At 41.0% G+C, this 20,993-nt stretch overlaps 3 protein-coding genes and 1 long non-coding RNA gene across 5 annotated transcripts in view; 2 read left to right on the top strand and 2 right to left on the bottom strand.

Annotated features, from left to right (window-relative positions):
• iqck (IQ motif containing K) overlaps positions 1-2,272 on the bottom strand; it is a 67,624-nt gene extending 65,352 nt beyond the window's left edge. The window contains exon 1 of the mRNA XM_017717021.2: positions 2,046-2,272. Coding sequence (XP_017572510.1) covers positions 2,046-2,094 — 49 coding nt within the window. The 5' untranslated portion in view covers positions 2,095-2,272. The remainder of the gene's footprint in view (positions 1-2,045) is intronic.
• Positions 2,273-3,678: 1,406 nt separating this feature from the next.
• LOC119265091 lies at positions 3,679-7,102 on the top strand. Its single transcript, XR_005131388.1, has 3 exons — positions 3,679-4,087; positions 6,064-6,160; positions 6,891-7,102. It is a non-coding gene; the product is annotated as an uncharacterized LOC119265091 (long non-coding RNA).
• A 5,490-nt stretch (positions 7,103-12,592) lies between these two features.
• Positions 12,593-14,484, top strand: pam16 (presequence translocase associated motor 16). The gene is made up of 5 exons (XM_017717025.2): positions 12,593-12,749; positions 13,554-13,638; positions 13,759-13,895; positions 14,012-14,077; positions 14,325-14,484. The coding sequence occupies exons 1-5, from the start codon at positions 12,747-12,749 to the stop codon at positions 14,409-14,411; spliced, it is 378 nt and encodes a 125-aa protein (XP_017572514.1). The 5' UTR covers positions 12,593-12,746; the 3' UTR covers positions 14,412-14,484.
• A 620-nt stretch (positions 14,485-15,104) lies between these two features.
• glis2b (GLIS family zinc finger 2b) overlaps positions 15,105-20,993 on the bottom strand; it is a 45,296-nt gene continuing 39,407 nt past the window's right edge. For both annotated transcript variants that reach the window (XM_037544540.1, XM_037544541.1), the window contains exons 4-8: positions 19,961-20,140; positions 19,496-19,629; positions 19,282-19,400; positions 18,426-19,187; positions 15,105-17,459 (exon numbers count right to left, since the gene is read on the bottom strand). In XM_037544540.1, coding sequence (XP_037400437.1) covers positions 18,469-19,187; positions 19,282-19,400; positions 19,496-19,629; positions 19,961-20,140 — 1,152 coding nt within the window. In that variant the 3' untranslated portion in view covers positions 15,105-17,459; positions 18,426-18,468. The remainder of the gene's footprint in view (positions 17,460-18,425; positions 19,188-19,281; positions 19,401-19,495; positions 19,630-19,960; positions 20,141-20,993) is intronic.

Genomic DNA, 20,993 nt, shown 5'->3' with positions numbered 1-20,993 from the left:
CCTGAGTGAAAACTACCTGCAATAAGATATCAAAATGTAAAGTAAATATACTACACAGTCGTGTTTGGAGAAAGAGGATTGTACACAGAGCATAAGAACACACAGTGAAATGCAGGTTTGGGAGCCTCATGATAAGGGCTGCTGCTCTGCAAATGGCACTGGGACATTACATGTCATCAGAGGAAACATGAGTGATGAACCAGGAGGTTTTAGAGAATTTAGTCTCAAGAAAGGGGAGAAGATGGATATTTCAATGACAACAAAATAAGTGTATCAAATAATAAAAAATAAATAAAGAGTCTAAATATTCGTTTCTCGTCACTGTTAATAACTTCAGTTTGAGGACAAGCGTACATATACACTCGCTGGCCACTTTATTAGGTACACCTTGCTAGTAAAAGGTTGGACCCCCTTTTGCCTTCAGAACTGCCTTAATTCTTCATGGTATAGTTCCAACAAGGTGTTGGAAACATTCCTCAGAGATTTTGGTCCATATTGACATGATAGCGTCACGCAGTTGCTGCAGATTTGTCGGCTGCACATCTATGATGTGCATCTCCCGTTCCACCACATCCCAAAAGCACGTTATTGGACTGAGATATAGTGACTGTGGAGGCCATTGGAGTACAGTGAACTCATTGCCATGTTCAAGAAACCAGTTTGAGATGATAAGAGCTTTGTGACACGGTGCATTATCCTGCTGGAAGTAGCCATCAGAAGATGGGTACACTGTGGTCATAAAGGGATGGACATGGTCAGCAACAATACTCAGGTAGGCTGCGGCATTTAAACGATGCTCAATTGGTACTAAGGGGCCCAAAGTGTGCCAAGAAAATATCCCCCACACCATTACACCACCACCATCGGCCTGAACTGTTGATACAATGCAGGATAGATCCATGCTTTCATGTTGTTTATGCCCAATTCTGACCCTACCATCTGAATGTCACAGCTGAAATCAAGACTCGTCAGACCAGGCAACATTTTTCCAATCTTCTATTGTCCAATTTCAGTGAGCCCGTGCAAATTCTTAGCTGACAGGAGTGGCACCCGGTGTGGTCTTCTGCTGCTGTAGCCCATCTTCTTCAAGGTTCTACGTGTTGTGCATTCAGAGATGGTATTCTACATTCCTTGGTTGTAACAAATGGTTATATGAGTTACTGTTTCCTTTCTATCATCTCGAACCAGTCTGCCCATTCTCCTCTGACCTCTCACATCAACAAGGCATTTTTGTCCACACAACTGCCGCTCACTGGATATTTTCTCCTTTTCGGACCATTCTCTGTAAACCCTAGAGATGGTTGTGTGTGAAAATCCAAGTAGATCTGAAATACTCAGACCAGCCTGTCTGGCACCAACAACCACGCCACGTTCAAAGTCACTTAAATCACCTTTCTTCCCCATTCTGATGCTCGGTCTGCACTTCAGCAAGTTGTCTTGACCACCTCTACATGCCTAACTGCATTCCGTTGCGGCCATGTGATTGGCTTATTGGCTATTTGTGTTAACAAGCAATTGAACAGGTGTACCTAATGAAGTGGCCAGTGAGTGTACGAGACCTCTCAATCAATGTGTACGGTTTTTCTGTATGAAAAAAAAAAAACACAGTTTACATTTATACTGTTTTTAGAAAGGATATAAGGTTTTGAACGCTGCGTTTATGAATACAGTGAAGTACTTCTACAATATTGCATTTATTTTGTCATTGAATTAAAAACGCCTCGATTTTGATGTGATGATTCCACTTGGTTAAATTGCATAATTGCCGCCAAAAAATAGCACTTGCTGTGATTACGCCTTAATACTGACTTCTTAATGATGCACCTGCCAACTTATTGTACTCTCTTGACATATTAACGCTTGCCGAACAATAGTCTTTCTATGGAAAATGTCGCTAGTCCCAAGTGATTCCATGACTAAAGCATGAGCCAGTTAGCTAGAGAACTTAATTCCTAACAGAGGAGAAGGCAACTCTCAATGAAAGCATGGTGTTAATATCTGATATATTTTGTTGTCGTTGTATATGCACACTAAATGCTGCTCACCATTGCATAACTGCTCCCAGGTCCTGTTAGCTCCAAACAACTCGGCCATGACTGTTCGGCGGTAACGTTAATGTTTACTAGCGGTAACTAAGGAAACCCCATCCGACCATTTCCGCAAAGCTGGATTCGCGTCAGTACTGTTTTAACCAGCGGTTGTCTCGAAGCCGGTTTATGAGGAGCCTGGCCACTTCCGAACCCCCCACCCCGCCGTTATATCAAAAACAAGACTGCTAATCAGCAGAGGGCGCCCGCGAGTGAGTCCTCAATGAATGGGAATGAAGGGATCTCAACGGCTACAAACGAAAGCTTAAAATAGTTTAGATTCACTCGCCCAGAACATTTTTTTTATTTTAGAAAACAGAATGATGTATTTCAGCAAAAAAGCAAAGAAAGCTTTCTTTGTCAGCAGGAGGCGGGCATTGCTGCTAGAGCGTGATGATTGACTGGCGAACGGAGCAGCTCATTGGCTCTTCGCGCTCACTGATGTCATGGACGTACACGAGGTGCCGTTTTAATTTCCTATAACTCCAGTTTAAAAGTACTGAAAAATATAACAGCGGTGTTAAAATGTTTTACGATCTTTTATGATCTCCATATCAACCCAGTCATTTTGGACTCACTTGGGAGCTCCAAGTCCAAAATGCATGGGTTGATATGGAGCATTTGGGCAAACTCATAGTTTATAAATGCTTAAACATTTTTAATGTAAAAGAATGCAATCATTTCCTGAACACAGAACAGCATACAACATTTTATGAGCTCCTCCGCTCGCCAATCAATCATCACGTACTAGCAGTAAAGACCGCCTCCTGGTTTCTTTATTTTTGTTTTGATTCGTTTTTTAATGAAACATATCCTTATACTTTCTAAAATTAAAGAAACGTTCTGGGTGAGTGATTAGAAACTATTTTAACTTTTCGTTTCAGCCGTTGAGCTCCATTTACTCCCATTCATTTAGGACTTACTCGCGAGCGCCCTCTGCTGTTTAGGAGTCCTGTTTTTGATTTAAGGGGGGTGGGGTTGAGGGGGTTATGAAGTGGCCAGGCACCCCATAAACCGGTTAGAAAAGGCCGTAGGCTGCACGAGTGAAAATATTACGGAAAGCAATAGTGCCAAGACGCCTCAAGACTTTTCAACTGCAGACGGCAATATCATCACTGTAGAGGCGTAAAAGGAATACTTGTACAGATGGAAATAACGTCTTCCGTGTGCAGACGACAAACATGATCGTATACAGAAGAAACATTTTGACACCTGTACATGTGATGTTTTATCACGTGCAAGAGAAATTCATTTACTTGTAATAATGGCAGGATCTTCCGCCCGATGACCGCTGGGACAGGCTCCATCTCCCAACACCCCCCCCCCCCCCCCCCCCCCCCCCCCCCCCCCCCCGGGATCTCCCTCGACCCTGAGGGAGAAGCAGCTTAGAAAATGTATGGATAGTGGATTTCACGGGACTCAATACCATTTTAAAGCTGCAAATCTAAAAATGATCTATTTCCAAAAGTCCCCGGAGAAGCGGAAGATAATGGATGGATGGAGGGATGGATGGATATTTCCCAAAGTGTGCTGGTGCCCTCTAATGGGCCGCCAACGTATTACAACTCCCCATATAAGATATAAGACCTCTTACACTGACACGCTCTCTGTCTTCTGAGATGGCCTCTGGCAGATAAGTGGAGTTTTCTCTCTTTTTAAGAAAATTTATTAGACTCTAAACAAAGTTATGCTTTTGAAATTTAAGATACCAGATGTTATGTTTCATGGATCTGTCTCTTCACTGATGAAGAGACCATTAGAACCATCAGGATTAAAACCTGAAGGTTTGGTTTTCTAATGGGAATTATCTTAATGGTTATCATTATCACACGTTTTCTGTAGGACACCTTTGGATCCAATAAAGAAAGGAGGTGAAAGTAGGGAGAGAGTTGAGCATCCTGACAGCCTAGTGGATGAAGCTGATCCCCCAGTCTGCTGGTCCTGACCCGGAGCCTCTGTCTTCTTCTTGATGGCAGCAGGCTGAAGAAGCTGTGTAGTGGGTGAGTGTGATCAACTGAAGATTAAGTTGATTAAGATGAACATAAGAATTTAAAACTGAAGTTTGAGGGGGAAGAACATGGATCAAACCCCTCGCTCTTCTAATCTAGCACTCTACAAATTCACATCCTCACCTTCCGTTCCCGTGATGAAAGGTTCGCAATCCCCACCACCACCCCAACTCCTTCATATTCCTCAGTCCTACTTCAGTCCTACTTCAGTCCTACAAGTCTCATTCCAACACAAAATATATTTATTTGAATGATTATGGATTTTATCATTATTAGATAAGCATTTCATATTGATAAGATTTATGTGTAGGCCCAAGTGCTTAAACAATAAACTATTGTTTACACATAATGATGAATTGAGAATCATTTGTCACTGTGGTTGCACACTGTGAAATTAGACCTCTGCATTTAACTCATCCGTGCAGTGAAGCACCCACATACATGCACACTAGTGAACACACACACTAGGGGGCAGTAAGCACACTTGCCTGGAGCAGTGGGCAGCCCTATCCACAGCTGATGGGGGTTAGGTGCCTTGCTTACGTCATGGACTTATGTCGGGTACTTCAGTCATGGACTGTCAGCCGGGGGATCAAACCAGCAACCTTCCAGTCACAGGGCTGGTTCCCTAACCTCCAGCCCACGACTGCCCTGTAAAAGGACGAGCTAGCCAGGAGTTGAACCTAGACTCTTCTGATCCGTAGTCAGACGTGTTATCCATTGCGCCACTGGCCCTGATAATGAATAGAATAATATCAGTAATGGATGAACTGAAATTGTGGTATTAAAGAGTTTTGAAATTTTGTGTGATTATAATATTTCATACATTAATTATACCCATTATAAACAGAGGTTATGGACACTTATTTTATTCTCCCTCTTTACACTCTAGGAATCCCTTATGCTGCTTAGACACTATTTTAATATGCTGCTACATTTGAAAGACTCTGTATTACACACCAGCATATTTGTGCCTTGTTCTGCACTGTTTACTGTGCTGTTGCATGTTGCCCCAAGGCCTTGGAGAAAGCTATTTCATCCAACTGCACTGGATGACAATAAAGATTAATTCACCTGACCTGATATCTTACTCAATTCCAAAAAAGCTGGGACAATATGTGAAACATCATTAAAAACAGTAGTGGTTAGTAAATTGTTTGGCCTGTATTAAACATTGGAAACAGTACCAAAAATTACATTTGATGTTTTGTCTTGCACTGTTTTTTGTTTTTGTTTTTAGTCTTAAATTGCTCCTGTTAAAACTTTTTTAGAACATGCTGCAAGCATCACTTCAGAATGAGCATATATTTGCAAAAGTAACAAAGTTAATAACAAAGTATTACTTAGCTTGTCTTTGTATTGTTTTTATTCAAATAAGTGTAGAATTTCTAAATAGATTTTTATTTTATTTGTATTTTACATACTGTGCCAACCCAATTTTTGGAATGGGGTTTGTATTTTAATAGATTTAACAGAACATTAAAAATATGGAATTGCATTTATTAAAAAAAAAAAAACAGCATTTTCTTCTTATTCTGAGCTTTTAAACATGAAATGCTGAGTGTGAACTGCTTTTTGCTTAGTTAATGCCCAGTGTAGTGTTTCCCAACCCTTCTCCTGCAGTATCCAGGCCTGCACAGTTTAGTGCTTTCCTTGCTCTAACATATCCACACAAAGACTTGTTAATTAGCATATTTGAATCAGGTGTGTTAAGAGCACAAGAACCACAGCTCCATCCATCATCTAAGCTGCTTATCCTCCTGGGTCACAGGGGTGCAGGAGCCTATCCCAGTGAGGGCGCCCGCGAGTGAGTCCTCAATGAATGGGAATGAAGGGATCTCAACGGCTACAAACGAAAGCTTAAAATAGTTTAGATTCACTCGCCCAGAACATTTTTTTTATTTTAGAAAACAGAATGATGTATTTCAGCAAAAAAGCAAAAAAGCAAAGAAAGCTTTCTTTGTCAGCAGGAGGCGGGCATTGCTGCTAGAGCGTGATGATTGACTGGCGAACGGAGCAGCTCATTGGCTCTTCGCGCTCACTGATATCATGGACGTACACGAGGTGCCATTTTAATTCCCTATAACTCCAGTTTAAAAGTACTGAAAAATATAACAGCGGTGTTAAAATGTTTTACGATCTTTTATGATCTCCATATCAACCCAGTCATTTTGGACTCATTTGGGAGCTCCAAGTCCAAAATGCATGGGTTGATATGGAGCATTTGGGCAAACTCATAGTTTATAAATGCTTAAACATTTTTAATGTAAAAGAATGCAATCATTTCCTGAACACAGAACAGCATACAACATTTTATGAGCTCCTCCGCTGGAATGGGGTTTGTATTTTAATAGATTTAACAGAACATTAAAAATATGGAATTGCATTTATTAAAAAAAAAACCCAGCATTTTCTTCTTATTCTGAGCTTTTAAACATGAAATGCTGAGTGTGAACTGCTTTTTGCTTATTTAATGCCCAGTGTATTGTTTCCCAACCCTTCTCCTGCAGTATCCAGGCCTGCACAGTTTAGTGCTTTCCTTGCTCTAACATATCCACACAAAGACTTGTTAATTAGCATATTTGAATCAGGTGTGTTAAGAGCACAAGAACCACAGCTCCATCCATCATCTAAGCTGCTTATCCTCCTGGGTCACAGGGGTGCAGGAGCCTATCCCAGTGATCACTGGGTGGAAGGCAGGGCAGACAGACACGTTTCACACACACACACACACACACACACTGGGGCAATTTAGCATGTCCAGTTGGCCTGACTGCATGTCTTTGGATTGCAGGAGGAAATCCCTGCAGACACGCGGAGAACATACAAACTCCAAACAGAAAGGACCCTGATTGCCTAGCCAGAGAATCGAACCCAGGCCCTTTTTGGTGTGAGGTGGTGCTACCCACTGTACCATGTGCCACCTAGAACCACAGCTCTATGTTATGAAATATATCCATAAGTACCTATATACACTGACCAGCCACTTCCTTGTTTTTACACTCATTGTCCATTTTATTAGCTCCAGTGACCATATAGTTTCACTTTGTAGTTGTACAGTTACAGACTGTATTCCATCTGTTTCTCTGCATACTTTGTTACTCTGTTCTTCAGTGATCAGGATTCCCACAGGACCACCACAGAGCAGGTACTATTTGGGTTGTGGATCATTCTTAACGCTGCAGTGACACTGACATGGTTGTGGTGTGTTGGTGTCTGTAACATGTGGATCCCTGACTCTACACACTGCCTTCTCCCATCTGGACAAAAAGAACACGTATGTAAAAATGAAAATGCTGTTTGTGGACTACAGCTCAGCATTAAATACCGTCGTGCCCTCAAGGCTTGACATTGAGCTTCGGTATCTGGGTCTGAACGGTTTTCTGTGCAGCTGGATCCTGAACTTCCTGAGGGGCCCAGGCCAGGTGGTAAAGATGGGCAATATCACCTCCTCCTCACTGACCCTTAACACCGGAGCTCCTCAGGGCTGTGTGCTCAGCCCTATCTTGTACTCCTTGTACACCCACGACTGCTCAAACAGACACAGCTCCAATGTCATCATCAAATTTGCAGATGACACCACAGTTGTTGGCCTGATCTCCAATGACAACGAGAGGAGGTCAACTTTCTGTCACTCTGGTGCCAGGAGAACAATCTCTCTCTCAATGTCAACAAGACCAAGGAGCTCATAGTGGACTTCAGGAAGCAAGAGAGAGCGCACACCCTCATCACCATCAACGCAGCCACAGTACAGAGGGTCAGCAGCTTCAAGTTCCTCGGTGTTCACATCTCAGAGGAACTGACATGGACTGAATACACCACACCTCTCTGCCAGGGCCAGGCTCCTACACCTCTCTGCCAGGACCAGCCTTCTACACCTCTCTGCCAGGGCCAGCCTCCTACACCTCTCCGCCAGGACCAGCCTCCTACGCCTCTCCGCCAGGACCAGCCTCCTACACCTCTCCGCCAGGACCAGCCTTCTACACCTCTCCGCCAGGACCAGCCTTCTACACCTCTCTGCCAGGACCAGCCTTCTACACCTCTCTGCCAGGACCAGCCTCCTACGCCTCTCCGCCAGGGCCAGCCTCCTACACCTCTCCGCCAGGACCAGCCTTCTACGCCTCTCCGCCAGGGCCAGCCTCCTACGCCTCTCTGCCAGGGCCAGCCTCCTACGCCTCTCCGCCAGGATCAGCCTCCTACGCCTCTCCGCCAGGATCAGCCTTCTACACCTCTCCGCCAGGGCCAGCCTCCTACACCTCTCCGCCAGGGCCAGCCTCCTACACCTCTCCCCTCCAGGGCCAGCCTCCTACACCTCTCCGCCAGGGCCAGCCTCCTACACCTCCCCGCCAGGGCCAGCCTCCCACACCTCTCCCCTCCAGGACCAACCTCCTACACCTGTCGCCTCCAGGGCCAGCCTCCTACTCCTCTCCTTTCCAGGGCCAGCCTCCTACACCTCTCCCCTCCAGGGCCAGCCTCCTACACCTCTCACCTCCACGGCCAGCCTCCTACACCTCTCTTCTCCAGGGCCAACCTTCTACACATCTCCCTTGTAGGGCCAGCCTCTTACGCCTCTCTCCACCAGGGCCAGCCTTCTATACCTCTCTCTGCCAGGGCCAGCCTCCCACACGCCCTTTTTTTAGCCACTTTATTTAGACTGGCCTCTCTTGTTTTCCTCTGGAACCAACCTCTTTCACCACTTCTTTAGATCCAACTTCCTCCATGTCTGCTATAGGGTGAACATTCTTCTTCTAAGGTTTCACCCACCCTTTGAGAGGTCATGAAACTGTGGGCTGCAAATTTTGGCTGGGTCAACCACTGAATTGGTCAGACTCTTAATCGGACAATAGTGCCAGTATTCATTTTTATCATGTATTTTCAGTGTTGTAATTGCAATGGCTATTACAATTTCAGTGTACATCAAAAAATCTAAATAATCATTAGATTGTTCAATTACTAAAATAATCGATAGTGACAGGCCTGTTTTGAATAAAGTTATTAACATGTTGGATAGAGGAATGCAGTTAAGAACATAGGTTTGGTTCTGGCTTTCTTGACATAGCACTAGCCATTGCATGGATTTGTTCAATTTCCAATTCATTTTAGTTGAACTGTTTCACTGATACAGTGGTCTCACTCCTTAATTTGACATTGTAAAACTCAGCATGGTAATATTTTGTGTCCAAATTGGCAGTTAACCATTATTATTGTGATAATAATGTAATTATCGTGAGCAGAGTTTAGCCATCTCTGTCAGTGTTGAAAAGTCTGTTTTTAATGTCAGTTTATTACAATTGAAAACAAATCAGCTAATTATCGCTTGTTTAATAGCAGGATTTTTGCTGATAAGTCTACACCTCAGTACTGGCATTGTATTGTTCATTTTTTTAAAAAAAAAGAAAAAGTAATGACATTCAAGAAAACTTTTTTGAGGTATTTGGTTTTATGTTTCCATTTTTGAATGTAGCTTTTTTTATAACATTTATTATTAATGATTTGTGAATAATTATGTGCAATATGGAGCTGCTGCTGACTCTGGAATGGAGCCGGTGCAGATGCAACAAGTCAGGGCCGGATCCGTTCCAGACACAGCTGCTTATATCAACTTGAGCTTGGAACAGGGTCTGTGCCAAATTTGGGCCAGATACGAAGGAAATAATATTTAGACCTGCACCAATTCAGGGCCAGTTTTTAATCTGTTTTGGCGCAGATCCGTAAATCGAATCAGTTCCAGTATTGGGTCAATGTGCAAAAAGACACCAGGCCAGCTCTGCTTTCCGGATCCAGACTGGTTCAAGCGCTACATTTGGCCCTAATCAGGCCCAGTGTACATTTGTTGTCTGGGTACATCTGATTGTCAAAACATCAAAATATCTGATAAACAGGTTTAAGACACAATATAATGAACTATCAAAAACCTGAAGAAGAAATTTTACTGTGATGACAGTGTGCAAACATTCTGAACTTAAAGGATTGCACAAATACAGAACGACTGTCCATATTGCATTTCATTTAAGCAATAGAACACAAGACGGTGTGTGTTATCGTAAAATAACAATAAGATAATAAGCTGTCATTTGGTCACAGGCACGAGCCGAAGGCCAGCAGTTCATTCTCCAGCTCTTTGCACAGACCAACTGACAGTTTGGGAATTTAGTGTAGTCTCATCTTCAGAGTCCAACCAAATCGACTGTAGGTCAAATGTAATCTTAAAAGTATCCACTTTCGATTTGTGTGCAAGTCTGAAGTAAGAATGTTCAAAGGGCTTGAGCGTCTCTTACAGCTGTCAAAGTCGTTGCTGAGCAAAGGCATCTCAGCGGAGTGATACAGCGTTTATGAAAAACCTGTTTTGTTATGGCAAAATAACAGTGTGGTTAGAACGCTTCTTAACCAGTCAGCTTGTGTGGCCGGAACTAACTGCTGCATAATTAAGCGATAGAAGATTTTATAATAAAAACACATTTTCAGTTTATTTTACAACTCTTGGATTTAATTGTTCTGTCATATATTCATTAAAGAGTATTTTCATTAATTTAGCAAACATTTTTGAGTGGTATATAGGCCACCAGCACATAAAATGTTTTGCTTCACTATTTGTGAAAAGTTGCTGACAAGATTTTACAATCTGCCTTCAGTGATATAATAATTTTTTCCTGCTCTCTAATTTTTACTCTGCTTCCTACATAGCGTACTATAGTCAGCAGGAAAGACCAGAGCAACTTTGCTGAAAAATTAATAAATTGTTATTGCTACGGTGAAATGTCTTCTTCTTCAGGATTAATAGAAATTAAGCCAAAAGTGTCTCAGGTGCTGTGTTCACAAGGTCAAAACAAAAACAGAACACTGATATTTTGTTAAATTATTTCTACGATTCTCAGATTTTTGAGACATCTAGAGTATCAGGAGAAAATGCTATAGAAATTAGGCTGCAATTGAACTGAAATGTATCCACATTCTATGCCACACTGTCATTATTTATTTATTTATTTGTTTGTTTAAAAATAAACCATAAAACAAAAACTACAGCAAAAATTCTTCTTCTTCACAATTTAAATAGTGTGTGGTATTGCTTACTAAGCCTGACTGTCAGACTTTTGAGACATTTTGCAAATCAGGAATTAATGCCCTGTAGGGTTTAAGCAGAAATGTAATTTTCCCATACATTCTATTATCTCACATGCTATATTCACAGGGTCACAAAATAAAACTCTAGGGAAAATTTTCTTTTTCTTCGGGATTCTGATAATTTGCCATATTGTGTCTTATGCTTCACAGTCAGATATGTGAGATATGTATGTATCAGGAGATACTTTAAGTAGAACATGCAATTTGCTCCCGTTCTATCGGCTTAGATGCCCTACAATATTAAATAAATAATTTTTATTTGAGACCTATTTACAATCAAGAGATATCTTGCAAGGAATGCTATTTTCCCACACATTCCATCACCGGGTCATAATAAAAAGAAAGCCTACAGTAGATTTACTTCTTCTTTTTTAATAGTTTGTAATATTGAGTCTTTAGATTATTCGCATTACTATCAGAAAATGCTATAGGAATTAAACTGAAAGTGAAATTTGTCCAAAGTTCATATTCTTAGATTCCACGTTCACAGGGCAAGCATAAACAAATACACACATACATACAATCTACAGTAAAATTTCTTCTTCACAATTTTGATAGTTTGTTATACTGTGTCTGAAACACTACTGTCAGATTTCTGAAACATTTTAAGAAGATTCTAGTAATTTGTTTATTGTATCTTGAACCTGATTGTCAGATTTTTCAGATGTTTTGACAATCAGGAGATAATGATCAACAAATTAAATGCAGTTTGTTCTTCTCACATGCTATGGTCACAAGATGGTCACAAGATCATTATAGAAACAATCTTAAGCACGGTTTCTTTTTCTTCAAAGTATTAACAGTCTGTTATGTTGTGTCTTAAACAAAATTATCAAAATATTGAGATATTTTGAGAATGAGGAAACATGCGCCTAGGAATTTAACAAAACAAAAAAAAAGTTTTCTTGTTTATAAAAAAAAACAGCAAGACTTTTTGTCATTTTTATTGTATAGGTCCTTTGCAAATAAGTACAACCACACTCGTTCTCTTTTCTCTTATTTAGTTAATGTTTTTCTAATGTTGCATAATGCTGTATAAAATACGTTACGCATATTCTGAAATAAATACTGTTCTAATTTTAAAGTGGACGTTTCTCATTTTATTCAGAGGTTTACACCGCATTTCATTGACGTATGCGATTCTCAGCGTTAAGGCCACCTATAGGCGTCAGTATGTAACTGCAGTACCACTTAAGGTGGGACGGGAAATCCAAATGAAAAGCTGATGAATAAAAAAACAATTTCAGCCTACAGATCTTTCTAAAGATTTCAACATATCTTTTGTAAGCTACGTGACAGGCATAGAGGTTTACTAGTGCTCTGTAAGAATGAAACGTTACAAACCAAAGACCTCCATCCACCGGGTGGCAGTAGAGGTGCTTAGTATACGAAGCCTAAACTCTCCTCTGTCGATAGTGTTATGGCCTCCGTGTGCTTCACCTTGATGGAGGCACATGCGAAAACATTAATGTTGTGAGTGCAGCTGCCAGCGTTTCACTTTAACACGGAAGATACACAAGGCTGTACAATGGTATGTCCTGGTTTTCGTATTTTATATTTATCAAGCTAGGCCAGGTCAACATAACCTTCATCATCCTGAATTGGTCGGTGTCAAATAGCGTTCTCAGTATTACACACCAGGCTATTTAGTATGAAGGTGTTTAGCTGAGGCAGTAATACTCTTTTTGGCAAACTAATGTTCAGAGTCAGAGAAATAGAGTTGAGCGTGCTTCTGTCTGCTCTGTCTCCGGGTGAGAGGAGTCGCGAAAGATAAATTAAATTGTAAAACTATTCATTACAGTTCACGGTGTCCAGGTTAAAGCTAAATAGTGATCCTCAAAACATTTTCCAAGCGTACGACAGGCTATAACGGAATATCGTCCTTACAGTAGTATGCATATAATAGTATAGTAGTGTCTATAAAGTGTAGTATACTAGTATAATATTTTGTCGAAAGTGTAATATACCTTAGTATTGCAAGGTATATTATACACTATTGTTCTAGTCTATTACTGTAATAATTATATTGTCTACTATACAATAGTATTGCCTATAAAATCTGGTATAACAATGTAGTAGAATATTGCATCTCTTGTTTATTGTGAAGTATATGATATCTCAGTATTAATATAGTATCTGTTGCATTGTTTTTTTCTGTAGAATCTTATGTAGCTAAGTATAGTACCCTATAGTATTTTAAGGTTAATGCATTAATGTATATTATTTATTAAAGATTATATTATAGGCCTTCAGGAACATGTGAAGGCTTTCAACTTGTGGTTGTTGTAGCAGACAAATCATCTGTAACGTTTTTTTTTTCTGTTCTTGGTTGTAGGCAAAGTATCTTGCTCAGATTGTGGTAGTTGGAGTGCAAGTGGTGGGCCGGGCATTTGCTCGAGCTTTACGCCAAGAGTTTGCGGGTGAGTTGAGGACTGCATGGCTGACTTTTAGTTCTTAAGTTCTGAATCCAGTACATATTTGTCTTTTGTAGATCAGATTTTCAGTCTAGATTACATCAGTGTTATCTCCCGTCTTTGCAGCCAGCCAAGCTGCAGCAGAGGCGAGGGGGAGGGCAGGTAAGCAGTCTGCTGCAGCATCCAGCTTCACTGGGATGACCGTTCAAGAAGCCCAGCAGATTTTGAATGTCTCTACACTGAAACCAGAAGAAATACAGACGGTACGTGGCCAGTGTTCTTAGTGTAGAATGTATGAAACATGAGCTGTCACACACCATTTCAGCTGTGAATTTAAGTAGACACACAAAGTGAGGCTAACTTTCTGTGTTCTCCGCAGAATTATGAACATTTGTTTAAAGTCAATGACAAAGCAGCTGGTGGCTCTTTCTACCTACAGTCTAAGGTATGCAAACATGGGACAGCATTTCCTAAATCAGCCATTAAATGCTTCTAAATTTTTGAAGTGGTAATTGGTACCTCACAGGAAAGTAATTCAATGTGCCTGGTGTTTGACCTTTTTGTCTTGTTAAGTGTTATGATTATATACAGATTGACTTCCGAATGTTTTTTTATAGAAATAAATGTTACAGACAGGTTTGTCTGTCTTGGGTGTTGGATCATGTCTATGTGTCTAATGTTGTCTTGGGCAGGTGGTGAGGGCCAAGGAGCGCCTGGATGAGGAACTACAAATTCAGAAGCAAGATCCTCTAGAACAGAAACAACAGCAACAGACATGAGTCTTTTCAGTCATTTCAGTTTTTCCTCTGTAAATAATGTTCTGGTTCCATTAAAGCCTTGTCCTTTTCTTTATCATGTGTAGTCTGGTTTCTTCAGTCTTTTAGACACAGTATTTGTGACATGGCATTCATTCCATCATGAAATTAATTATTTATATCAAGATATTTTCATACTGTCTGGGCAAAACTATATCACAATACAGTTGCCTCCTTCAACCTCAGCCCTGTTTGTTTTCACATCTTCAATTTTCAAATGATTTCACCTCAGGTCCTTAAAATGTTTCACAGTTTACTGCTTCTAACAAAGAGAGTTCACTGTTCCACATTTGTTTACTGCTCTGTACTAAAGCATATAGAGTTCGACAAAAGAATGGAAAATAAAGGCTGTTTCTGCAAAAAAAATTCCATTTGTGTTTATAATAAATATTTGATGTTTATGGTTTTCACATGATTTTGTCACAGTGGTATTTATACTTTTATACTGGTATACCTCCCAACTCTGATTTATTATATACACCATTTTTATGAGCGGTACTGTGTTCAATACAGAGGGAATTCAGGTGAACTTGCATGTTTAGAGTCTGCCTTGTAAGGCAGTTGTGGTGTTTTACTAAATGTATTCTTGTAGATCACACCCATATTTTCAGTCAGCCAGTGACTGGCCTGATCAGCAGAAAAGAAGACTCGGTAGAGTTCAATATATCAAATGCAACTTTATTAAACATTTGTTTTCATTGATGTCATTATCAATATCGTAATAAAATTCCTCTAAAACAGGAGCACAAACACCTATGTTGTACCAATTGGAGACTTTTACAACTCTGATATTCTGCATGTTCGGCTTCAGAACATGATGCTGAGAAAATATATATATATATATATTTATATATATTTATTTTTCATATACTGTATTTTTACTTCTACATTTCACCTACAATAAAGGCACTTGGAAAAAAAAGAAAATACTGACATTAAAATATTTCAATGTGCAAAAAGAAAAGAAACTGGATACCGGCCTTTCCTGGCCATAGTCGTGCATTAACCCTTTGTGCACCACTGTGGCACTTAAACTGTTTTGTTTTTATTTGGTTGCATTTTCAGTCTTTAAAAGGGACATCACTCTACATTGTCTTGTCACTTTAGTGTTCTTAGATGACCACTTAGTTACAGTGATGCTTATTGTACCGTATATGGGCTGCCTCTTGGTCAAGTCTAAAACTGACAGGATTGCAAAGATGGTTACTGCGTCAAAAATTGTAAATAAAATATTCACTGCATAACTATAACACTGTCCAAGCCATTTTGATTATTGCTAATGTATATTAACAACCATGTCCGTAATCGCTTCATCAAAGCTTATTTTCCCTAGTGTAGGCTTCTCCAGAGTGCTCAAAGGGTTAATGAATCAAACAGCTTATTTAATATTTGAATGATGTAGACCCTGAAGGGTCTGTGTCATTATCAACTTTCTCAAATGACAGGCATGGACCGGCCTCTGAGTGACACAGAGAGGAAACAAGGGTGGAGGGTAGAAAAGAATCCTGAAGTCTTTGAGTGGTAACATAGGAATGGTCCCTAATAACATCATCTTGCATCACTGACACACTACCAGGGGTCATGGCCTTGGATGAACTGCGAGAACAGTATTAATCATGATTGTAAGAATGCAGGACATGGCTGGGTCGTGGAGACAACTTCTCTGCTCAGCAATACCTGAAACACACTGAAGGGACTGTATGTTTATGGTGTTTGCGAATGTGTTTCCTTTGTCTGGTAAGCTTTGTGTAAAGCAGCATTGTTTTTCTTTAATCTGTGAACAAAAAATGGAGGCATGAAAGGTTCAGTGACTTAGTTTCTAAGTCAGGCACATGTGCAGGCAGCTGCCACGGTCAGTTTTTAGAACTGCTTTAAAAAGGAAAAAGGTAGGTGACTTTCGGCTACGGCACTGATAACTTCAGTCTGGTGAAGGGTCTTCAGTTAGCATATGTCCTGGTTTTAGGAACACTGAGGTTTGTGCTGAAATGTTAATCTTATCGCTGACATCACTGGTGGGAAGAGACACTGAGAAGTGTCCTTAATCAACTATTACAGACAGCCTCCTGGACCATTGGCCTACTCATGTGGGCTTGACATGAAACTCTATGGGAATTGGGTCATTCAAGTCAAACCACTTGTTATAACTTTGCACGACCCAATGAAAGGACCATCCCTCTCTTCATGCCTAATTTTCATCCCTCCATCCTAACTCATCTGTGACAAAAAGCTGAATGCAAAGCAGCGATAGTAGAGACTATGACAAAGCAACGTCAACATCAGAAAATGTTTCGTCCAAATAATATAACAAACATAAATAACTGTAGTTTTCTCAAATGTAATGTAACCATTCTGGAATTATAAGACTGAGCTGGGACAAAAGTTGTGAGTACAAGTACAGGAGGAAGAAATACAAGTCAGTTGGAATGTTTGATAATGTAACAACTGTCCATTTCTGGTATCTTGAAAGCCTTAATGGCAGCCAGTGACTCCAGCCAATAAGGAATGTTCTAAAACTCTGTCAAAAAATGGAATGCTTGTCCTGAGGAGAGACATCTGATTTTAGGTGAAGAGAAGTCTACACTCTTAAAATTGGATTTAAGTTTATGTAAACAAACATCTGACTACATTGTAAAAGAGAAATATATATTTTTTTCAGATAACTATCTGTATTTAAGTCCTCTGGACAGACTTTTTGGCACCGTGCATTTCCCTTGATATGGGTAAAATTGTGCGGTGAATACTGCATTGATGAAATGGTTTGTTGCACCCACCATTCTATGTGTGCGTGCATGTTCTTTTGTGTCTATATATGTAACACACTGGTGACTGCTTTCAACAGCGGCGTCTGAAAAGGGTCGCTTTTAACACAAAAACATTGTGCTGTGTCAATTAAAGGGCTTCCATTTTGCCACATGATGCTTAAATAGTAAAAGAAAAAAAAGCTCTGACTAGTAGGGTGCAGTAAAACGAATGTCCAGCAGGTGGTACTAGTTGCAGTAGTTCCACAGTTACCTACAAACAAAGTAGAAACATGATAGTTGACGGTACATAATACCTTTACTTGCCTTGAAACTCAGTTGCTCTGAGTCTTGTGTCTGTTACCAAGATATTCAAGTCAGGTTTAAACCTGCTTTTACGTAAATAGTGCTTGTTGATCATGTTTTTTCTTCCCTCTTAGAGGACAGATTGTCAGGTATACATTTATGTAAATCAAAAAAATTCAAGGAACAGGAGTAGCAGTTAGCTAGATAATGTAGCAGCAAATGCGAGGTTTTCCATATAGCTAGCAAGTGATGAAGAGGCCTGTTCTCTCACTGGGAATGTGTACACCTGTGGGTTACAGAAACGTTTCTCTGGAGCACTAGCATAAACCCACTGTCTATTAGGCTAATACAGACAATGATTGTCTCGGGGAAAAAAAAAACCCTAACTAGCCCACAACCAAGCACCCCTCACAAAGCTGACTGAACCAGTTTCACATAGCCTGCTTAAAGATTACTAGCTTGTCTATACATTATTACAATAGTCGTTACAGAGCGCTCAAAAGTAGTGTTAAGGTTGACCTTAGAATTAATGCACAATACAGCATCCTTAGAGTGTTGTGTACAAACATACTTGTAACATGTACATACAGAGAAATGGCTGAGGGCTTTTTGAAGCAAGGGCATAGATTCTTATTACTCCACCTCACTTCAGCACTGCCAGACAATGTCAGTTACAGAAAACGTGAGGACCATCAGTGAACAATTGGCTGCTGGTCTTTTTTTCCCCATTGATATTTATAGCTATTATTTAAAGTGTCTGATTAGATGCTGGTCCCAGTTGTATCAATAACTATAAAAAAAATAGGACAACTTACAACTGAAATGAAATACAGTGCGGGAGGTAAATCGGAGAAGATAGTATCACTTCAGAGAAGTGCAGACTGCTTTTCAACTGTGGAAAACCCCCACCCCCCAACATGGGCCTGCCCCTCACCTCTGACACCTGTGCCTCCCCCTCCTCTGGAATGCAGAGGGAATCAGTTGACCACAGCTGGCTTCAGCACAACTGGGCCCGAAGGGATGACCACCCAAGACAGAGGATCATGAGATGCTCCTGTGGAGAGGTTAAGCACGCCCCCAGGCCTCTCATCATCTCCCTCCTCACCCCTGCCTCTGCCCTTGCTGTGCCCTCCGCGGTCCGAGCCCAGCACAGGCACCATAGGCAAGCCCAGGGCTGAGGATGAGAATGCAGGAGACAGCAGGGGTGACTTGGCCAGGCCAAGTGGTGAGCCGTTGAAAGACAGGATTGGGGTTCCAGCAAGACCAGCTGGAGGGGAGCTGGGGCTCCCAAGAGTGCTCAAGTCTAAAGGCTGAGGGCTGAGAGGTGACAGTGGCAAGGAAGCCCCTAGGCCTTGTAAGCTGTGGCCACCTAGGAGAGCAGCTGCAGCACTCGGAATGATGATGTGGGCTCCGCTGACGTAGGTCAGCTCAGATTCTTTCCCTGCTCCTGCAATCTGGGCTGATTTCACCAGGGAACCCACTCTGCCAGAACCCGACTGCTCTTGGGCCACAAAATGCCCATGGGCCTTGATGTGCTTCCGCAGAGAGCTGGGGTCTGTGTATCGCTTCAGGCAACCCACCATTTTGCAATAGTAGGGCTTGTCCACGTAGTGGGTGCGTGTATGCTTGAAGCGGTCGCTAGAGTTGGAATAGCGTTTGTTGCAGCCTTCATAGGGGCAAATGTAGGGCTTCTCTCCTGAAAATGAGCAGAGGAATCAGCGATCTGGATGAATGAGATTGATCCCACAACAAAAGGGAAAAAAGAAATGTATACATATTCCAATACTGACCTGTGTGTGAACGATTGTGGATCTTGAGGTTCTCCAGGCGTGAGAAGCTCTTATTGCAAGTAGGACAACGGTGGGGCTTCTCGTTGGTGTGCGTGCGAATGTGGATCAACATCTTGTACCTAAAGAGACAGAAATTGTTGTCTAGCCATGAAACTCGTTTATTGTTTTATATGTGAAATATACGATCCCTAAGAAAAAAGAAGACACTTCTTACCTTGCATTAAAGCCCCGCCCTTTGCGTGCACAGCCCTCCCAATGGCAACAATACCCAGAATCCTTTTCAGGCTTGACATGGAAGTCATTGACATGGTCCACCAGGTCTTGTAAAGTGTCGAAAAGCAAATGACACTGCAAAAGATGTCCAGAGTAAGTGAAGTGTTAATATAAAATTGGGGTGGTATGGAGCACTTGCACATTTTGGTGTTTTCTGCAGTTTAGCAAACCTAATTAAGCTAAATATTTTAATCAATGTATTTATGAGTTTATTTATTTATTTTAGACCATCTAAAACAGTAAATTGTACCTTCCATGACTCCAAGACACCAATAATCTAAGCTTTTAATCCTCCAACACACATTAAATGAACTGAAGATAAGTAGAAACAGGATTAAATATAGAAAGTAACTTCTGCATTTTGGTTAACAGATGTTTTCATGCCACTATAGTTCCTATTTCTCACCTTCCTCCAACGACAAGACAGCTGTTCATCTGCTGATAAATCAGGAGAGGCTCGCTTGTCCTTGGGCTGGCCAATAAACATGGATGGTAGGTGGAGCCCTCCCCCACCACCAATTGGTACAAAAAACTGAAAGGCTTGAGAGGAAGCCCCTCCTTCGACATAACGGATATGACCCGAGTCCTGTCCGAGAGAGACATATTAAAAGAAAAGCAGTTTAAGATATATTTAAATCTTTTTTGTTTCTATCTCACCATTACTTCTGGTAAAAGCCAATTCTAGATAAGATTGTGTTTATCATTCTCACAACATGAGGCTCTCGTAAGCATGTTTCTACATTTTAAAGCTCATAACACATGCCTCCCAGCTGTGCTGCTAAGAGCTACTTCCCTGTCCTACCCAGTCTGATTGGTTGCAATGACATATACACACACTCACACACACACACACACACACACACATTTTCTAAGCCGGTTCTCCCTCAGGGTCGCGGGGGGGCGGGGTGTGACGGTGGTGCTGAAGCCTATCCCAGCAGTCATTGGGTGGAAGGCCAATGACATATAATACTAATTAATTATTTTTATCTTGAAAAATATCCTACATACATAATTGTCCTTCTATGTGATTCACACAAAAACACTTTCACTCTTCTTTTTAGGCTTTGACAGATTTTACATACATTTGATCGGCTTAAAAAGTAACTTCATGGTATTACATTTGATCTTGATCATATTTTGACATTAACACATTAAGTAAATCAGATAACTAGTAAAAACATAGTCCTAGATTTGAATATTCATAGCAAATAACAGTTACACTAAGGGAGAGAAGGCAGAACACGGAAAACAGAAATGGTTCCGACTAAACGACAACACTGGCTGCCTGAGTGTGCTGAACTACGTGAGAAATCTCATAACATGCTGATGACTCCTCTATAGCTCATATGAGCCATCATCTGAGGGGTGGCAGTAGGGATGCTGAGACTGGTGAGAGCTGAAGAGGATATCTGACACACGAGGTTGTGCAGCTCAGACCA

This window comes from Pygocentrus nattereri, chromosome 14 (genome assembly GCF_015220715.1).
Source record: "Pygocentrus nattereri isolate fPygNat1 chromosome 14, fPygNat1.pri, whole genome shotgun sequence".
Taxonomy (NCBI): Eukaryota; Metazoa; Chordata; class Actinopteri; order Characiformes; family Serrasalmidae; genus Pygocentrus; species Pygocentrus nattereri.
Note: the sequence above shows the minus strand (reverse complement) of the source record. Positions and strands in the feature narration are given on the sequence as shown.